A 16,707-nucleotide genomic window follows, 5' to 3' on the forward strand; every position below is an offset into this window, starting at 1 on the left:
ACTAAGCAAGCAGAGGGCAGGCCGGCTGCCAGCCAAGGTGCCCCGGCCCCACGGGCTCTCGCAGCCGTCGGGTAGCGGGAAGAGCCTGGTCCTTCTCCAGGGTAGTCGAGCTGGGTATTCAGAGCCTTTCTGTGGTGTGATGGTGCCCGCGGGTGCATCCTGCTGCTTGCAAAAACGTATTGCACACATTGCCCCTTGCACAGCGCTCTGCAGCAAGGGGCTCTGCTGCAGCCTGGGTGCTGGGGACGTCCTGGGCACCGCTGCAGCCTCCCCTGCTCCCTGGGCTTTGCCTTCCAGCACTGAGGCTGGACATGGCACCGCAGGGGCTCGGATTCCCGGGAAAAGGGCTGTGCGAAGCCTCCGGGGGCTCCTGGAGCCCGGCAGCCCCCCAGGACCTGCCATGTCCCTGTGCTGCTCCCTGCACGCTCGGGATGCGGCGGGAACGTCCCGAGCATCCATCATCTCCCCTTGCCCACCCGCTCCTCCTTCCCTTCCCGTACGCCGGGATCAGCTGCCGGTTCACAAGCTCTTGCGTGGCAAACGCGGGAGATAAGGGCAGAACATCAAACAGCGGCTCCAACACGCCCTGCTTCATTTTCTCGAGCCCAGGGTTCACTAATGCTTCCTGGTAATTACCGTCATTACGGCCGCCCGGAGCCTGCTCCAAGCACGGATTAAGAGCTATTGGAAGAGGCCTCTGTTCAGCAGGAGCTTTTGGGTGTAATTAGAGCAAAAGGGAGGCCTTGTTCGTGGTGCCCGATTGCAGCCCGCGGGGCCGGCGCCGGGACGGGGCGGCCCTTTGGTCTCGCCGCAAGGAAACAGCCTTTTGCAGGGTTTTTTTTTTCCGCCCCCTTTTTAAATGCTTATTTGGAAACAGCATTTGTCGCATTCCCGGCTACTACATCAAAGTCTTGGGGCGGGTGGATGTGGCAACGCGGCTGGTCCCGGCAGCCCCAGGGCCCACGTTCCCAACAGCAGCAGGAAAAGCGCCCGCATTCCCAGGCTGCTCTCCCTGCTCCGGGCGCCCCAGGGCAGGCCCAGCAGGTCGGGCAGCAGCGGAGCGGCCCCGGGGATGGACGCGGAGGGAGCGGGAGCCGCCGCGGGAGCATCCCGGCGGAGCGGCGCTCCGGTGCCACGCGGGGACGCCCGGATCAACGCCCGGATCAACGCCCGGATCAACACCCGCTGCGGCAGCTCCTCCAGTGCAAAACCGGGAGCTGCTGGTGCCAGAGGTGGAGGGAGAGGAGCGGAGACGACAGCTGAGCACAGCAGGGAAAACGGGACAAAATCCTCCTTAACAGCCACTGTATCGTCTTGTTTTTGTATTAACATTCACCATTAAGCACTAGCAGCAACATCATTACTCCTTTGTGCATCTACACCCTACATTACCGCATGGCTTTACACTGACTAGTTATTTCCCTTGTGTGTTATTGCAGCAATACTCCTATCTCGATTCAGCAGAACCAGGGGTGGGTTTCCCTCCCGATAGCACCGCGATGTCACCAAGCAGAGCTGGCTACGACGGCAGAGAGATGAAATCAGGAGCATCTCCCCATGGAGGACTGCTCTGTTCCTAAGGCTGCCCAGAAAAAGGGCAGGGGGAGAAACCCTGGGCACAAACCCCTGCTCAGGTAGCAGCTGCTTTCCAGTGTATTTCTTAACTTTAAGCAAGTGTCAAACCCACGTATACATTTAACTAAATAAATAAATGAAATCACTAACAAGGAAGCGAGCAGACTGTGTTAACTGCCAATCGGGGTGACTGTTCTAATGTAAAAACATCTCTGCAAATATTTAATTACTTGAATGATGAACAATAAAGTATCGTAAGAAATTCCCCTGCTCGTTCTCCTAGATACCAGGGAACCTTTTCTCCAGAATGAAGTTTAGAACGATGTCATCAACAGCACTGAAATCTTTATTGGTGTGCAAGGACAACAAATACGAGGAATGTCCCTTTCCCCACCAGATCTTTCCTTTATGTCTCCAATTTATATAGTTGCCTGTAAATTTAGACAAATCTGTTTCCTGTCATTTACTCACGCCTCCTCCCTCACAAAGATCAGCAAAGAAATTTTGCATGTATAAAAATGGAGCACTAAATACTCGGTCCAAAGACAGAGATCTAGATCATCCGTTCTGTGCTACACAGACTAGAAAACCTGGCAGCCATTCCCATGGAACGCACGTGGAGTTGGGAACGCACATCTTTGAAAAATCTTTCTAAATATGATGCATTACCTAGTCAAAATTTTACACCATGCTGTGTTAAACATCTCATAGGATAAGAGCTTGAAAACGAGCAGCATTTTTTTCCAGCAGCTTTCAAACAAATTGCCTCTTTGCAGAATTTGTGGCACAACAGCTCTAGTTTAAGAGCCAGGAAAAGACTCCAGACGTGTTTCCAATAGCCTGTGGAACAGCCTGCCAGGAGGTGGATGTGGAGAAGCTGTTCCGAGGAGCAGGAGCTGTTGAGGAGAGGCTGTTGCATCGGCACTGCCCAAGGGGACATGGAAAGGGCCGGTGCTGGCCCAGGGGCAAAACGAGGCGGGAGCAGAGGCAGAAAAACGACAGCCACCATCAGAGAATTTCTTAGGACAATATTTTGGAGAGTCCTCTTGGAGAAATCTCGGGTGCTGACGAGCAAAGCGCCAAGTAATTTGCAACAGAAAATACCTGGGAGTTTTCTGAGCAGACGAGAGGCAGCGGAACCGCGGAAAGGCCTCCTCACCCAGGCACCTGGGATGCTGCTAAGCAGCAGCTTTTCCTCTCTGTTTGCAAAGACCCAGAGAAAATAAACTCAAATGTGAGACAACAAAACCCTGTGTCTGCTGCTGCCTCTGCCACATCCACCCCGCTGCAGCTGGAGGAAACCGCATCCACACTTTGCAAGCGCAGCGGGGCGCCTCGGCGGGCTCGGCAGCTCCGGGCGCCCATTCCCAGGCTCCCGGCGTTGGGAAGCGGAGGGGACGCGACTCCGTGGGCAGGGATGGAGGCGCCGGAACCTGGCTCCGCATTGTGAGCTCAGCGCAGAGCACGGAGCACGGAGCGCGACCCCTTCCCGGCGCCGCCGTCGGCTCCGTGCGGCTCCAGGAGAGCCTCGGAGCGCGCTCTGGTTTCACGAGCTAAACGCGGCGCCGTGGCATCTCCTCGGCCTGCGGGACACGAAGATGGGAACGGTGGAAATGGACACGGACGTCGCGTTCTAGAGCGCTCTGTCCGCCGCGGGAGACTGCTCCGGGGCCTGGAAATCCCTCTCATGGCCCCGCAGCAGCAAGACAAAAAGAAGAAAAATAATGACGTGATGCTGGTGTTCTACTTGGAAAAGGACAGGAAGTCGGCAAAGAAGTTGCTTTCTCTACCCTCTGCCTCATCTTCACCTTCTTCTGATGCCGACACTCCCAGCACCTCATCCGCACAAAACCAGCCCACAGCCCTGAGCAGACCAAAGAGAAGGAAATGCCTTATCTGCAGGAAGGCAAAAAGCCAGAGGAAACTCCTGAGGATGGCGAGGGGCATGCGCTTGAGGAGGAGGGTAAGACAGCTCCGGGAGGAGGGTTTGGGCCGTGCTTAAGCAGCCGTGGGGACTATTTTTACCATAAGATGGCCAGCAGCTCATGAGCTGTGACCCTCCAGGGCTAACAGGGTGAGGACTAAACCACACCAGGAATTTCCTCTACATGTTTTGAAAATTCCCTCCTCGCTCCATCCTCTTACAGCTAGAGGAGATGCAGGATGCCCGATGTCCTAACGAGCCCGCGTAATCTGTGCTTTTAACGAGGCTCCAGCGATCCCAGCGCTCCTTCTTTTCACCCTCAGCAATTTGTCCTGCCTTGGAGCCTGGTTTTAGGTAGTCACACTCTCCAGACCGCACTATGAAGGGACAAAAAGCTTCCCGTGGACTCTCAGCATGGGGCTGAGCTCGTCGGCCTTTCCCAGGGGTCAGGACGCGACTTTGAGCCTGACGCGGTGCTGTGTGATCACCCGGGTTTGGATCAGAGCTGGGTCACAACCCCCGTGTCCACGCACATTCGCACCTAAAATGTCTCATTAGTTCCCTCTGTTAGGACGACTGACTGAATTAGGCTGATTTAGTCATAAGCTAAGCCCCACACAGCCCTGACGCGCTTGCAAACCCTGTGCCTTCCAGAAAAGGAGGAGAAAGCAAGCTGCTGAATGTCCCCTCAACACAGAGGAGCTGGGGCGAAAAACCTGGGCCTTCCTGCACACCATGGCAGCGTATTACCCCGAGCAGCCCAGCCTGAGCCAGCAGCAGGACATGGCCCAGTTCTTCAACCTCCTTAGCAAGTTCTACCCTTGTGCGACATGTGCAGCCAATCTCCGGAGCAAGTAAGCAAACGCTTTCTCAACAGGCTTTTACCTAAACACAAGCACGTAGCAGTTTTTAAACAGGCAAAATGTCTCAGGGAGACATTTTGCTACTGGTGCAAAAGTCTGATTTAATTAATGGATTGATTACTTTTTAATTTTAATCATGTTGTTGATTACATCACTGCACTGGAGCCTCTGAGCTCTGCTGCGGATCCAGCAGCACATCAAATGTACAATAATAGCGAGGATAGGAGACGATCTGAAAGGATTTTGGAATATTAGTGTGCCCTAAAGGTGAAGACTTTTACAGTGACGAAGCCATGATGGCACCTGCAACATTTTGTCATTGCCCTACTCAAACAGAACACATTATGCACGGGCTTGAAGAGGCGTGAATTAAGCAATGACTGATACCTTTGTATTTATGGTAAATACTATAAAGATAGGTACACATTGCAGAGGGGGTATGTCCTGCTTGATCTTAATTAAGTTTTTTTTCAAAGAGGAAAGCAGAACTCCAGCAGCTTGAGTGTAATGTCAGGACATTTTACAGAGCAAAGCAGGCTATATTTTAGTCTTGCCTTGCCCGAGCAGTGAATTCATTGGTTCTGCATGGGTATAATTTGTGTTTGGTTTGTTTCTGCCCCTGCAGCTTAAGCACGAAAAAGCCAGATACCAGCAGCCGGCAGAACCTGTGCCAGTGGCTCTGTGAGCTCCACAACCAGGTGAATAAAATGCTGGGCAAACACCCCTTCAAGTGCTCCCAGGTGGACGAGCGCTGGCGAGACGGCTGCAAAGGGAGGTCGTCTCGCTAGCGCACGGACGTGCTGCGGGAAGCCAAACTAACCCTATTCTCTTCAAATACGAGATTCAAAACTGAGCCTGGTGCAATATCATTAAAGATTATACAAATAAGCAGATTTGCCTGCAGCGTTTAAATAGACCTCGAGAGGAGAGTCAGGCCAGATCTTCTCACCTGCAGTTTGGGAAAACTATAAGTGCAATCCGGGGATAGATGAAATTGCTGCTGTGTGATTATATAGCTGCCACCATGGCAATGATTTCACACACAAAAATTGTGAATTTGGGCCTCCTTGGCACATGCAGCGGAGCCCTAAAGGGGTAGGTTGGACCCTGTGAGTGTCCACACGGGTGCCACCGCCAGACAAGGTGTCAACAAGCGATATGGTGGTTGTGGGGAACCACAGCATGGGTGGAAGACATGGCATGTGTGGAGGACGCGGTGTGTGTGGAGGACACAAGGTATGGAGGACGTGGCATGCGAGAAGGACATGGTGACCATGGAGGATAGGGCATGTGTGGCAGACATGGTGTGTGTGCAGGAGACGTGTGGAGGACACAGTGTTTGGAGGACACGGTGTTTGCGGAGGACACTGTACGTGCGGAGGACATGGTGTGTGTGCAGGACATGGCATGTGGAGGACATGGTGTGTGTGGAGGAGATGGCATGCGGAGGACACAGTGTGTGTGGACGACACGGCGCACATGTGCAGGACACAGTGTGCGTCCCAGACACAGCATGCGGAGGACCTGCTGTGTGCGGAGGACACAGCGTGTGGAAGACACGGCGTGCATGGAGGACACGGGCACACACGGCTGTGCAGGGGATACACTGTGGACGTGGGCAGGGTCGATCTGCGCCCTCACTGGCCTCCATGAGGCCTCCAGGATATAAAAAGAGGCAGGGGGCACGCAGAAATGGACAGCCGGAAGAAAAAAAAAAAAAAAAAAAAAAAGAAGGAAAAAATGAGGAAAAAAAAGGAAAAAAGGAAGGAGATGGCGGCACGGCCCCGCCTCCGCGGCCGCCATGGCGGCCTGCCCGGCCCGGCGTGCAGCGCGGCCGCAAGATGGCGGCGCCCGGCGAGGGCCGGCGCGGGGCCGGCGCGTTCCCGGGCGCGGAGAGCGGCGCCTTCCCCTTCCCCTTCCCCGCGCCGCCCGGCGCCGCCGGCCCCGCGGCGCGGGAGCCGCCCGGGAAGCCGTGCCGGGCCTGCACGGACTTCAGGAGCTGGCTGCGCGAGCAGAGGCGGCGGGCGGCGCCGGGCGGCGCGGTGAGGCGGCCGCGGCGGCAGCGCGGGGCCCGGCGGGCGGAGGGGGTCGTTACCCCTTGCAGCCGGCCCAGGGGGATGAAGAGCCGCCTGTCCCCGCCATGGGGTTCCCCCCCGTCTGCCGGGGGGTTGTTCCTCCACGCCGGGCTCAGGAGGCCCCTTGTAGTGGTGCGAAGGGGCCTTTTCCCCCAGCCGCTCCATCTCTAATGTCCCCCTTGTCCCCTCGCAGGATGCCGACGTGGCGGCCGAGGAGAAGGAGCCTCCCCCGGACTGTCCCCTGGACAGCGAGCAGCTGGGCCGCAGCACCTGGGCCTTCCTGCACACCATGGCCGCCTACTACCCCGAGGAGCCCAGCGGCGCGCAGCAGCGCGACATGCGCCGCTTCCTGCACCTCTTCTCGCAGTTCTACCCCTGCGAGCAGTGCGCCCAGGACCTCCGCGAGAGGTGAGACACGTGGCGCCGTCACCCTGCGGTCACCCTGTGCTGCGTCGTCACCCTGCGGTGCCGTCACACCGCAGCACTGTCACCCCGCGGCGCCCTGATGTCACCCCGCCGTCACCCTGCGGTGCCATCACACCGCAGCACTGTCACCCCGCAGTGCCCTGATGTCACCCCGCAGTCACCCTGTGCTGCGCCGTCACCCCACGGTGCCGTCACACCGCAGCACTGTCACCCCGCGGCGCTCTGATGTCACCCCGCAGTCACCTTGTGCTGCACCGTTACCCTGTGGTGCCATCACACTGCAACATTGTCACCCCGCAGCGCTCTGATGTCACCCCGCCGTCACCCTGCGGTGCCATCACACCGCAGCACTGTCACCCCGCAGTGCCCTGGTGTCACCCCGCAGTCACCTTGTGCTGCACCGTCACCCTGTGGTACCATCACACTGCAACATTGTCACCCCGCAGTGCCCTGATGTCACCCCGCCGTCACCCTGCGGTGCCATCACACTGCAGCCCTGTCACCCCGCGGCGCCCTGATGTCACCCTGTGCTGCACCGTCACCCCGCGGCGCTGCGTGACCGACGTGCCTGTTTGCACGGCAGCGGCGCTTCCTCTAGTTGGGCTTTGCAGCCAGCTGGGCTGTTTCCCTGTTTGTTTTCCGTTATTGCATCAATCTCATATCCCTATTCAAAAAAGAAAAAAAAAAAAAAGAATGCTTTCTCTAGTGCTCTTAAATTGTGTGCTGCCTCCGAGTCCTCCCGCAAGAAGTTTTGTAGTTTTTTTATGGTTCAAACCTGATCTGACTGGTCATGGATTTAGGCTGGGGCTGATTTGGCTTTCAGGAGGTAAGTGTGTGCTTTTGCCTCAAAAAAGGGTTTTCCGTGGCAACCTCAGCAGTGGGCTGTTATAGTCAACATGTTTCTATGCAGCTTCAACTCCTGCTTTCCACATGATTAATGTGTTTTTTCGTTTTTTAACTCCAGTAGTATGGAGTGGGCATCAGTTTATCTTGGTTAGTGGTGAAATTAAGTATTTTTGAGTGGCAACAGGCTTTGTCGTATCGGAAGACCTGAATTCAGTGTTTTTTTAATCTTTAGAAACAGACTGTCCTTAGGCACTGAGAAGACTGAACGGTGTTAAGTTGGGTAATATGAAAACAGCTGAAAAATTAAGTAGTGCTTATTAATAATCTACAAGCTGTGTGTAACCACAGCTAAATATATTATTAGTGAGGCTGTTTCTTTGTCCAAGTTAGATGCAGCAAAACCTTTTTTTTCTTTTTTTCCCCTGTTTGAAAACTATTCAATGACTAAAAGCCAGCAGATGTCCCATGGTAGGAGAAAATTGCTCGATGTTTTCCACTTGTACGCTTACATTTTTTTTATTGAGTACATTTCTTGCTTCTTGGCATGAATAGGCTGTTGACTGCTACATCTTTGCCCTTTGAGAGCAAGACTAGTGGTTGAGTGAAACCAAGTTGGCTACAGCTATTGTTTTATTGGGTTTACTGGTCAATCTGTGCTGAGTTCTGAGGTCTCTTTGGGGCTGATGCTTTAGCTGTCTGTGTGCTCTGCTCCTGCTTTGGTGGCTGCAGAGAAATAACACTTCTTTCCTCTTCCCTGTCTGCAGATTACGTACCAATGAGCCTGATACTAGCAACAGACATAACTTCTCCCAGTGGTTGTGTCTTCTTCATAATGAAGTGAACAAGAAACTGGGGAAAACTGAGTTTGACTGCTCTCGTGTGGATGAGCGCTGGCGAGATGGTTGGAAAGATGGTAGTTGTGATTAATCTGCAGAGACTGCTCTGGAAATCTGAGAGACCCACTTAGATCTGACCTGACATCGCTACGAGGAGAAGTGCAAGTAAATGTGTGTGTGCATGTGACTCACGTGGCCTCTGGAAATAAAGGTGAAACCAATTCTGAAGCCAATTTGAAAACCTTATCCTAAGAGTATGTTGATAAATGATAACATATATTGCCTGTAATCTGAAGGATCGAGGCTTTACATTCGGCACAGGAATTGGCAGAAACCTGTGAGATTAAGTTGCTGACAAACTTGTAGAGACATTTTCATTATTACATTTCCTTATTGTATGGGCATTCTGTGATTAGAGTACTTTTCCCTGCCCATAGTTGTAGGGAACTTCCTTCAGCATCTATCTGCAAGCATTGCCTTTATGTTTTAGGGAATACATTTGTCTTTCCATATTGCTTTTGTCCCTGTCTTTCTGATACAACAGATCCATAGTGTGTTTTGTGATGAGTCTGTAGTCCTTGATCTCTTTTTTTTTTCAGAGATCTTCAGTGCTTGTTAAGCTTGCATCACCTTCATTTGCCAAAATGCCTGAAGGCACGTACATTTAATTTAAATGCTAAGGTCCCAGAACACAGATATTTAATATATGTGTTTTTGGTTTATCATGTAAGAAGATATTGTTGAAAGGAAAATTAAAGTATGGCCAGAAAAAAAAAAAAACAGGCCAGTGGAATGAATTATCAACTGGATGAAACTCAAGTATTTTAAATTAATTGCTATTTTTGTTTGGATTTGGACAGGGTATGATAACTAGTTCTGGGCTCTTTTTTTGAAGCAGTTTTCCCCTCCTGCTGTCTCTCTGCTGTGAGCTTTTGTCAGTCATGAAAATAGCTCTAATGAGCTGAGAAAAGAGACTGATACCCATTAGGATGCATGTTCAGATTTGTGTAGCATACAGTAATGGGCAATATCATTTGTGTTTTGAAATTTTTGACTGGTACTTGCTGGTGAGATTGATATTCTGGTGTTCCCCAAGCTAAAATGTGCCTGGAACAGAGGGATTTTACAACCCCCTGCAGCTTTTGAGTTTTGCTCAAGACTGCAGTGCCAGCTTTACATAATATTTATTGCACAGAAGACTCCAAGTAGTCTCTGAAGTAGACACTCTCCTAGAAAGTGGTTGGAATCCTTACTATATGTATTTTTCTTATGTCACCTATACTGTATCAGTATGTTATCGACATATGTGAATTTCAGATTCAAGTAAAATAGTATAAATGCTTTATACCACAGCATATTTATATAGACAGTATGCAAAGAAGTCAAAATCATTTCACATTCCTAAAATGATGGCCTCCGCATTACACTTCTGGCTATGAAAGTTTTGCAAGAGTTTGCACAAACCATGGCAATAGTAGGCTTTTTCCCTCTGAATTTCCTGCTCATGTTTTCTTGCATGTTTAACGGGTTTCCTTATTTCATGCATTATAGCACACTTGTAAATTTACTCTTGCTGATTAAAGTGAGTTGCGTGAAAATGGTAACAGGTAATACAGTTATATTGAGGAGATGGCAGCCCATACCTGAGAACTTTGATCTTAAGTCATTCGTGCATGGGGCTCTTCAGTATTTAAAAAAGCAATCAGAGCTTTGGAAATATGTTCATCTGGTTTATAGCGTATTGAAGTCCTTTCAAGTTATACCTGATAAAACAGCTTTAGACAGGTTTTATAGATACGCAATGTTCAAGTGACTGCATATTATTGTGGGCTTTATGTAATAACATTCCTAAATACAAAACTAACAAAACTGAAGATAGTTATCTTGTAATGCATGCAATCCAGCTTGCAACTTCAGGTATTGTTAGTTATCAAAAGTGCTCTAAGAACTTTTCTGCTGTGTTGAGTTTCTTAGGACAAATAAATTCCAGTCCATAGTTCTCACTTTTTAATAACAAACTCAAATCTCCAAAGTTCAGCCTGTCGGTGCCCACTAGTGTGGAAAGGACCAGCACAAAGGCTGCAGCTCCACTTTTTAAGTCCTTTTGGTTGTGATTTAGCCCATTTTGTAAGGAGAGCTCTAGCAGCTCTGGGGAGATGTTTTCTTCTGGGGTTACTGGGCTAAAGCAGGAATTTACTGCTCTTTAACTGTGTGACAGATTCATGTCGTGCAGACCATGAAATTTCCTCCTAAACCGCCTGTGTGTAAATAAGGAGGTTGTTAAAACACCTCGTGCCTCCTTTACCCTGCAAAGGAGCCGGGTCACCGAAGTGCAGGGCTGGTGCCAGGGCTCCTGAGCGTGGCCGTCCTGTGCTGGCACGCAGGGGTGACAGGCGAGGGGTGACACCGCGCTGGGACATCTGTCCATGTCTCCAGAGTGCAGAAAGGGGGGAAAATCCACTTGTGTTTCCTGAAATTCCCTGGTTACGGCTTACAGCAGGGCTTTGACAGCTGTACCTTTCCCATAACATTCTCTGTGGGCTGGAGGGGCAGAGGAATCTTTTTGCTGCTTGGACTACGTCTAAAGGTTTAATCTTATGTATGATTTTTTTAAAATATATTTGTTTACAGAGAAGAAGGAAAAATGTGAATTGTCTTCTAAAGCACTTGATTAAATCTAGTTTTGAAAATATATGTATTCAGATGATATTTCCTGTTGATGTAAAAATAATAAAGCGAGCGGGCGCGTTCCTGGCCCCGCTGCTGCGTGGGGCTGGCGAGGAGCCCTCCCGACACGCCGTGTCTCGTGGTGTGTGTGGATGTGTGTTCCCGTGTGCGTGTCCATCGCAGGGGCTGTGTCTGCAGCTCGTCCTTTCCTGAGCTGCTGAAGCGATGCCGTTTCCTTCAAAAAATGCGATTTTTGTAGAGCGGGTCCTTGCCTGCAGCTGGGTTATATTTGGGGGTTGTATTTGGGGATATGAGACCCGGAGCTGCCGGGGGAGCTTCCTGGGGAGCTGCCCTGTGCCAAGGAATTGCTGTTTGCACGGACCGCCCTGCGCTGCCGGCTCGGGGGACTTCATTTCCCTACACAACATCCCTGAGCTCCCGAGGGAAGGTCTCCGCTTTGCCGATGGGAAGCAGAGCTGCCAGCGAGCGCGGATGTCGGGAGAAGCCCTACGATGCCGTTAGTGTTTTCCCGGGAATTAGCTGTTTCTTTGCAGTGTGTTGGGGCTGTGCAGTCGGATTCCCAGCAGTGGCTTTGCCTGCACGTGGGGGCCGCTCCAGGCTGCTGCAGGCAGCGCGGGGTGTCTCCTCTGGAGAGGTTTCACAGTCCCCTTGGGGTGACTTTGTCCTGGTTGCAGTGTGGGGCTTGATAACTTCCTTTTCTATCCTCCTATGGGCCCTGTATTTTTCTTTTCTTTCGTTGTTTTTCCATTTTTGGAATGTGTTTTCAGGCTACTTCCCTGCAGCGGTGGAGACGACCTGCTCAGTATCTGACGCCGCTGAAGTCACCTCCTGATAACCTGGGCTAAGAGGAGAAGCGAGCTAAGGTGGGCAAAGCGAAATCACAGCTAAGAGCAAGCAGGCAATAGCAACCCAGAAGGTTGTCAGAGGAGAAGGAAGCTGGCATCTTGCAGCTGGAGAGTCTTGAAGGTCTTTTCCAACCGTAATGGTTCTATTCCATGATGCTGAAGGGATGGAGCGCTGACCCGAAGGAGCAGGACGCCCAGGGAGGTGAACAGGAATGCGTGGCGGGATCAGGGGCTCTGAGAGGTGCCCGCTGCTCTGTGCGTTGCGAGGGTACCAGGTTTGGGGTTTCCCCGGAGCGCTCGCGTTGGGAAAGCCGCAGCGTGGTCCCGTGTGCCCACACAAACACCTCGCTCCATCCTGCTGCTGGGCTTCGCTTGGCCGTCGCTGCCTGTTGCTTGGAGAGGTGCAGGAGCCCTGCAGAAAAGCTGCTTTGCATCCTAACCAAGCAAACAGCAGAGGGCAGTTCAACAGTGTTAACTTGGCTTTCTCATTTCCTCCTTCTACGTTTTGCAAACTGCACCACACGCAAAGGCTTCACGTCGGCCCTTTGCAGTGGGTTGGGGGAAGTTACAGTTTCGAGTCGCTAGTTTGAAAAATGACTAAATTTGGTTATAACCTGCCATATGCAATATCTCATCTATAATTACCCAAACAAGGGATGCTATTGCTCCACTTAGAGCTAAAATCTGTATTTGGGAGTTTAAAAAAATACAATCCACGTGCTGTTTCCAATGTGCTTCCTACCTGATCTGCAGGCCTTAGCTGCTTGTATATGGAAAAATCCTGGCTTCTCTTATTGAGCATTTAACAGACTGGAGAAGACAAGTGGGTTTCATCAGGTAAGAGTCACTTTCTGGTGCAGAGCATCCCCCGGGTGTAATAAACTGCACTGTGAGCCCTCCTAGGCACCATGCCAGAGACTCCGAGCACGGAGGCAGCGGCAGCAGCGGGTCGGTGCCTCGGTGAAAGTCTCTCTAGACCCTTTGGGTCACTTGCTGCTCAAAAACATCGTTGTGGCCAATCTTCAGGTGACAGAGGCTGCTCCGGTTACAGCTTGTGCAGCCAGAACGTAGTTTGTTCTGGGTCCTCCTGTGATCTGAGGCAACAGCAAGCGCCAGCCAGGTGCCCGCCCTGCCCAGGGCTGAGCTGGTCCCTTCTGGCACAGCTCAGAGGGGTTTTTCCTAACCTTTTTCCTAGGTGCTATTTGAAATTTTCAGGATTTTCCATCATAACCATTGTGCACCATGAACCTCTTTGATACGTACACAGACCTGCATGGTCACTTGCACCATCCAGACCTGCGAAAGGAGCAAAGCAGTCATGAAACCAGCACAATTTTTCATGACTTTGGTAAGGGAATTCGATCCCTTCTCCTGACTAAAAATTGGCTCCTGTGAGTGTGTTTCATGTCCTGATGCTTAAATGGGATTAAAGACAGTATGTACACACGGCGTCGCAGGGATGGGCCCTGCGGCTTGAGCACTCGGTGGGGATCCCAAGGATCAAAGTTCAGGTTGTCACTGGCTGCAGACTCTTTGCTTGGCTCCAGGAAGTCACTTTATCATTTGGAGCCACTCTCCCTTCTGCAAAATGGGTGCAAAAGCAGCAGTTTGAGCAGCCTTTGCTCTTCCTTCCAATTTGGTGACCACCTTTGCCGGGGAGGTTCTCTGAACACGCTCCAGGGCAGCCAGGGCCTGGGTTGGTCTCCGTGTACAAACCTCCACTGCTCTCCTTTGCCTCCATTCACGTTTACCTTTGAGCTCCAAGGACGTGTCTAGTGTTTTGTGTGTTCAGTTAGAAACAAAAGGCACTTGTTACTTCCAGCATGTCCCTACACGCTCCCTGGGCCTTTCCCACCCCAGAACTTGCACTGCGGATCTTAAGTGGCACAAGCAGGACTAATAACAGCAACATGTCTGAGCTGGGAGAGCTCTCAGGGCAGCAAGTCTCGCTGTCCTGGGTCCTCGTAGCTCTCATGGGTCCTCGTAGCTCTCATTTCCCTACCTGCCGAGTCAAAACAGGGAACAGGCACGAGGATGAGCCCAGAAGTCAACGTTTTGGCCATGCCCTGCAGCGTGACCGCTGCTCTGGTCTGTCTCGCTGCCTGGAACCCAGCTCATGATTCCCTTCCCCTTCTGCCTAGCTCGTTGCGGGATGTCTGTGCTCGCTCACCTAGTGCTGCTCGGTGACCGAATCGGATCAGTTTACTGGTTTGCAAAAACCCCCCAACTTTTTTTGCGCTACGGTATTTTTTAGGAAGCAGAGAATAAGTGTATCAGATGAGGTCTCAAGCCTGTGACTTCATCACTGGAAATCTTTTTGAAACCCTCTGGGGGTTTTTGCTCGGTTTGTTTTTATGCGAGTGCTGAGATATTAACTCTTCTGTTCAAAACAAATGCTATCTCAGCTCTGCTCCCCAAACCTTCCCCTGGCACTTCTCATCAGAGACGTTTTCAACGTTTTCTCATGGCACATTTTTCTTGTATTTGTACTGGCAGAGTAACAGCCGAATCTCACCTGAGAAATGACTGTGTTTCAGATGTGGATGAGTAACCACCTAATAAATGGCTTTCCAGTTATTTTGGGATCTCTCAGCTACTTAATGCTCTCCATCTTTTCTGAGGACAGCGCGCTGAGGCATTACTAATCAGGAAGGCAATTCTCTCTGTTGCTGGACACTATGAATTTCTAAGCATCTCTCAAAGCTACTTCCATTGACTTTCCTGTTTTCCTAGAGCCTAATAGCGGGCAGAATATTAGCCAAACACTAATGAACGTCAAGCAAAGCATTTCAGAGTGGCAAGTAAGCAAACGTAGATGGAAAGCATTGCTGGATGTCCTGCTAGGACTGCAGGCTCCGCCGGGCACCGGATAACCCTCCTCTTGCAGGATGCTGCAGGGGTGATGGACCGTGACCCGCGGTGAAGGCTGCAGCGAGGGCTCGGCTGGAGCCGCTTCTCTATAAATACGCGGCAAAACCCTTTTGGGGGCCATGCAGTTTCACATCAGCATTTCAGCAGGAGGATGTTGAAGCTGCCGACGTGGCCAACCGACCGTTTCACTCGTAAAAGCAGCACCCGGCAGCTCCCCAACGCCTCGGAAAGTCCGCTGGGTCCCACAGGGTCTGGTGGCCTTGACCTCCCGCAGCGGATCCCGGGCTTCCCCGGCGCATCCCGACCCGGCGGCGGCAGCACCGGAGCTGGGGGGCAGGATGCGTTGGACCCCCATTGGAAACCTGAGCGTTTTGCTTCGCTAGCAGGCCAGGCTCTTGTGCAGGTGCTTGCCATGGGGCTGACAACAAGTAAGGCAATAAGATCCCCCGAATGGCCGTGTCCTAGCCCATAAACACAGCGCGGCACCTACTCCCACACAGCTCCATAAAACCGGCCCTTAGCCAAGCGCTTTGAGGAAGCAAAAGGCCCTCAGCAACGTTGCACCCTGCGGTACAAAGGGACAGGAGGCTGCAGGAGGGGACAGGAGAAGCCCCTGTTCCTTGCAGGGCCACGAGGCCGGCTCCCGGCTGCAGCACCCTCCGCTCGGCTCCTTCATGGGCAGATCCGGAGCGCTCGTCTGCCCAGGGAATCAGGAACCCGGGGGGGAAAAGCTAATGCAGACAGAGCTCATTAAAGCCAGAAAAAGGCTTTGAAAATTGCCATCTGTGGAGCCTGTTTTCTTTCCCTATTTGATGGGGGGAAGTGATGAAGACTGTGCAAGATGGAATGTGCTTTTCTGTTATTGGCTGGCTGGGTAGATCTGTTAAATTATTTGCAGCAATATGAAGTAAAATAGTACATTGTGCATGTAGGCAAGGGAAGGCCACGGTTTTATCAGCACAAGTGTAGCAGGGCACAAAAGCCAGCACACTGTGACATGGAAAATGACTGGAGAAAGGGGAGAGATGAAGCTCTAAGGGAAGAGGACAAGTCTGGAAGCTGGGACATCTATGGGAAACTCGCTCTGTGCATCACAGTCATGCTCCAAAGGGGATAAAGGGGATATTTGTTTTGAAATGGCCATTTGCTCCATAATAGTCTCCAGAAGGTTCAACCTGGCTGTTGTTCTCATTGCACTTGGTGCTGGCCTACCCCTGCTTGTCCCAGCCTGGGCACCCGTGGCACTCACCAGATGGGCATTAAATGCAGGCAGAAGGACCAAGAAGCCCGAGAAGCACCCCCGAACCTGGAAACAGCAGCTTCGAAGCTCCTGCTGCCCTCTGAAAATCTCCCCCTTCGAACCATGGCATCCTCTGCCCTTACTGCACAGCTCAGGGTGGAGGTTGTTGCGGTGCTCTTGGCGCAGGGGCTCCCGCCGCTCCTTTTGCACGTAGGAAACCGATTGCTGCCGAGCTGGCACTGGGGCACGAAAGGCTGAATCCCGCTTTTCCAGACGAGCGTCAGAAATAGATCTGGAGAGACGATGACTCACCTGTAATTGAGAAAAAAACTGCGTGGCTCCGTCATGGGCTGTGACAGGCAAGTCCCCATGGGCCCTGCTGGGCTGCAGGAGCCCCAGGGAACTGGAGGCCGTGGTCTGGAGCAGGGAGCTCTGCTCCTTGCACCTGCACCACGGCACAGCAGCACCTTGCATGCTGTCACCTTGCACAATAGCACCCTGCAGGGTGATCTCGTGCA

The 16,707-nt window shown here is 51.9% G+C and overlaps 2 protein-coding genes across 2 annotated transcripts; both read left to right on the plus strand.

Annotated features, from left to right (window-relative positions):
- The first annotated feature begins 3,262 nt into the window (after positions 1–3,262).
- Positions 3,263–5,150, plus strand: LOC104568373 (FAD-linked sulfhydryl oxidase ALR-like). The gene is made up of 3 exons (XM_010215262.2): positions 3,263–3,538; positions 4,154–4,353; positions 4,988–5,150. Exons 1-3 carry the CDS (start codon positions 3,263–3,265, stop codon positions 5,148–5,150), a joined length of 639 nt encoding a protein of 212 aa, XP_010213564.2.
- Positions 5,151–6,182: 1,032 nt separating this feature from the next.
- Positions 6,183–9,153, plus strand: LOC104568372 (FAD-linked sulfhydryl oxidase ALR). Its single transcript, XM_088537733.1, has 3 exons — positions 6,183–6,404; positions 6,631–6,845; positions 8,474–9,153. Exons 1-3 carry the CDS (start codon positions 6,204–6,206, stop codon positions 8,634–8,636), a joined length of 579 nt encoding a protein of 192 aa, XP_088393859.1. The 5' UTR covers positions 6,183–6,203; the 3' UTR covers positions 8,637–9,153.
- The last annotated feature ends 7,554 nt before the right edge of the window (positions 9,154–16,707 follow it).

This window comes from Tinamus guttatus, unplaced genomic scaffold, assembly GCF_059628265.1.
Source record: "Tinamus guttatus ecotype Peru unplaced genomic scaffold, ASM5962826v1 Tinamus_guttatus_pri_ptg000861l, whole genome shotgun sequence".
In the NCBI taxonomy this organism is placed as follows: Eukaryota; Metazoa; Chordata; class Aves; order Tinamiformes; family Tinamidae; genus Tinamus; species Tinamus guttatus.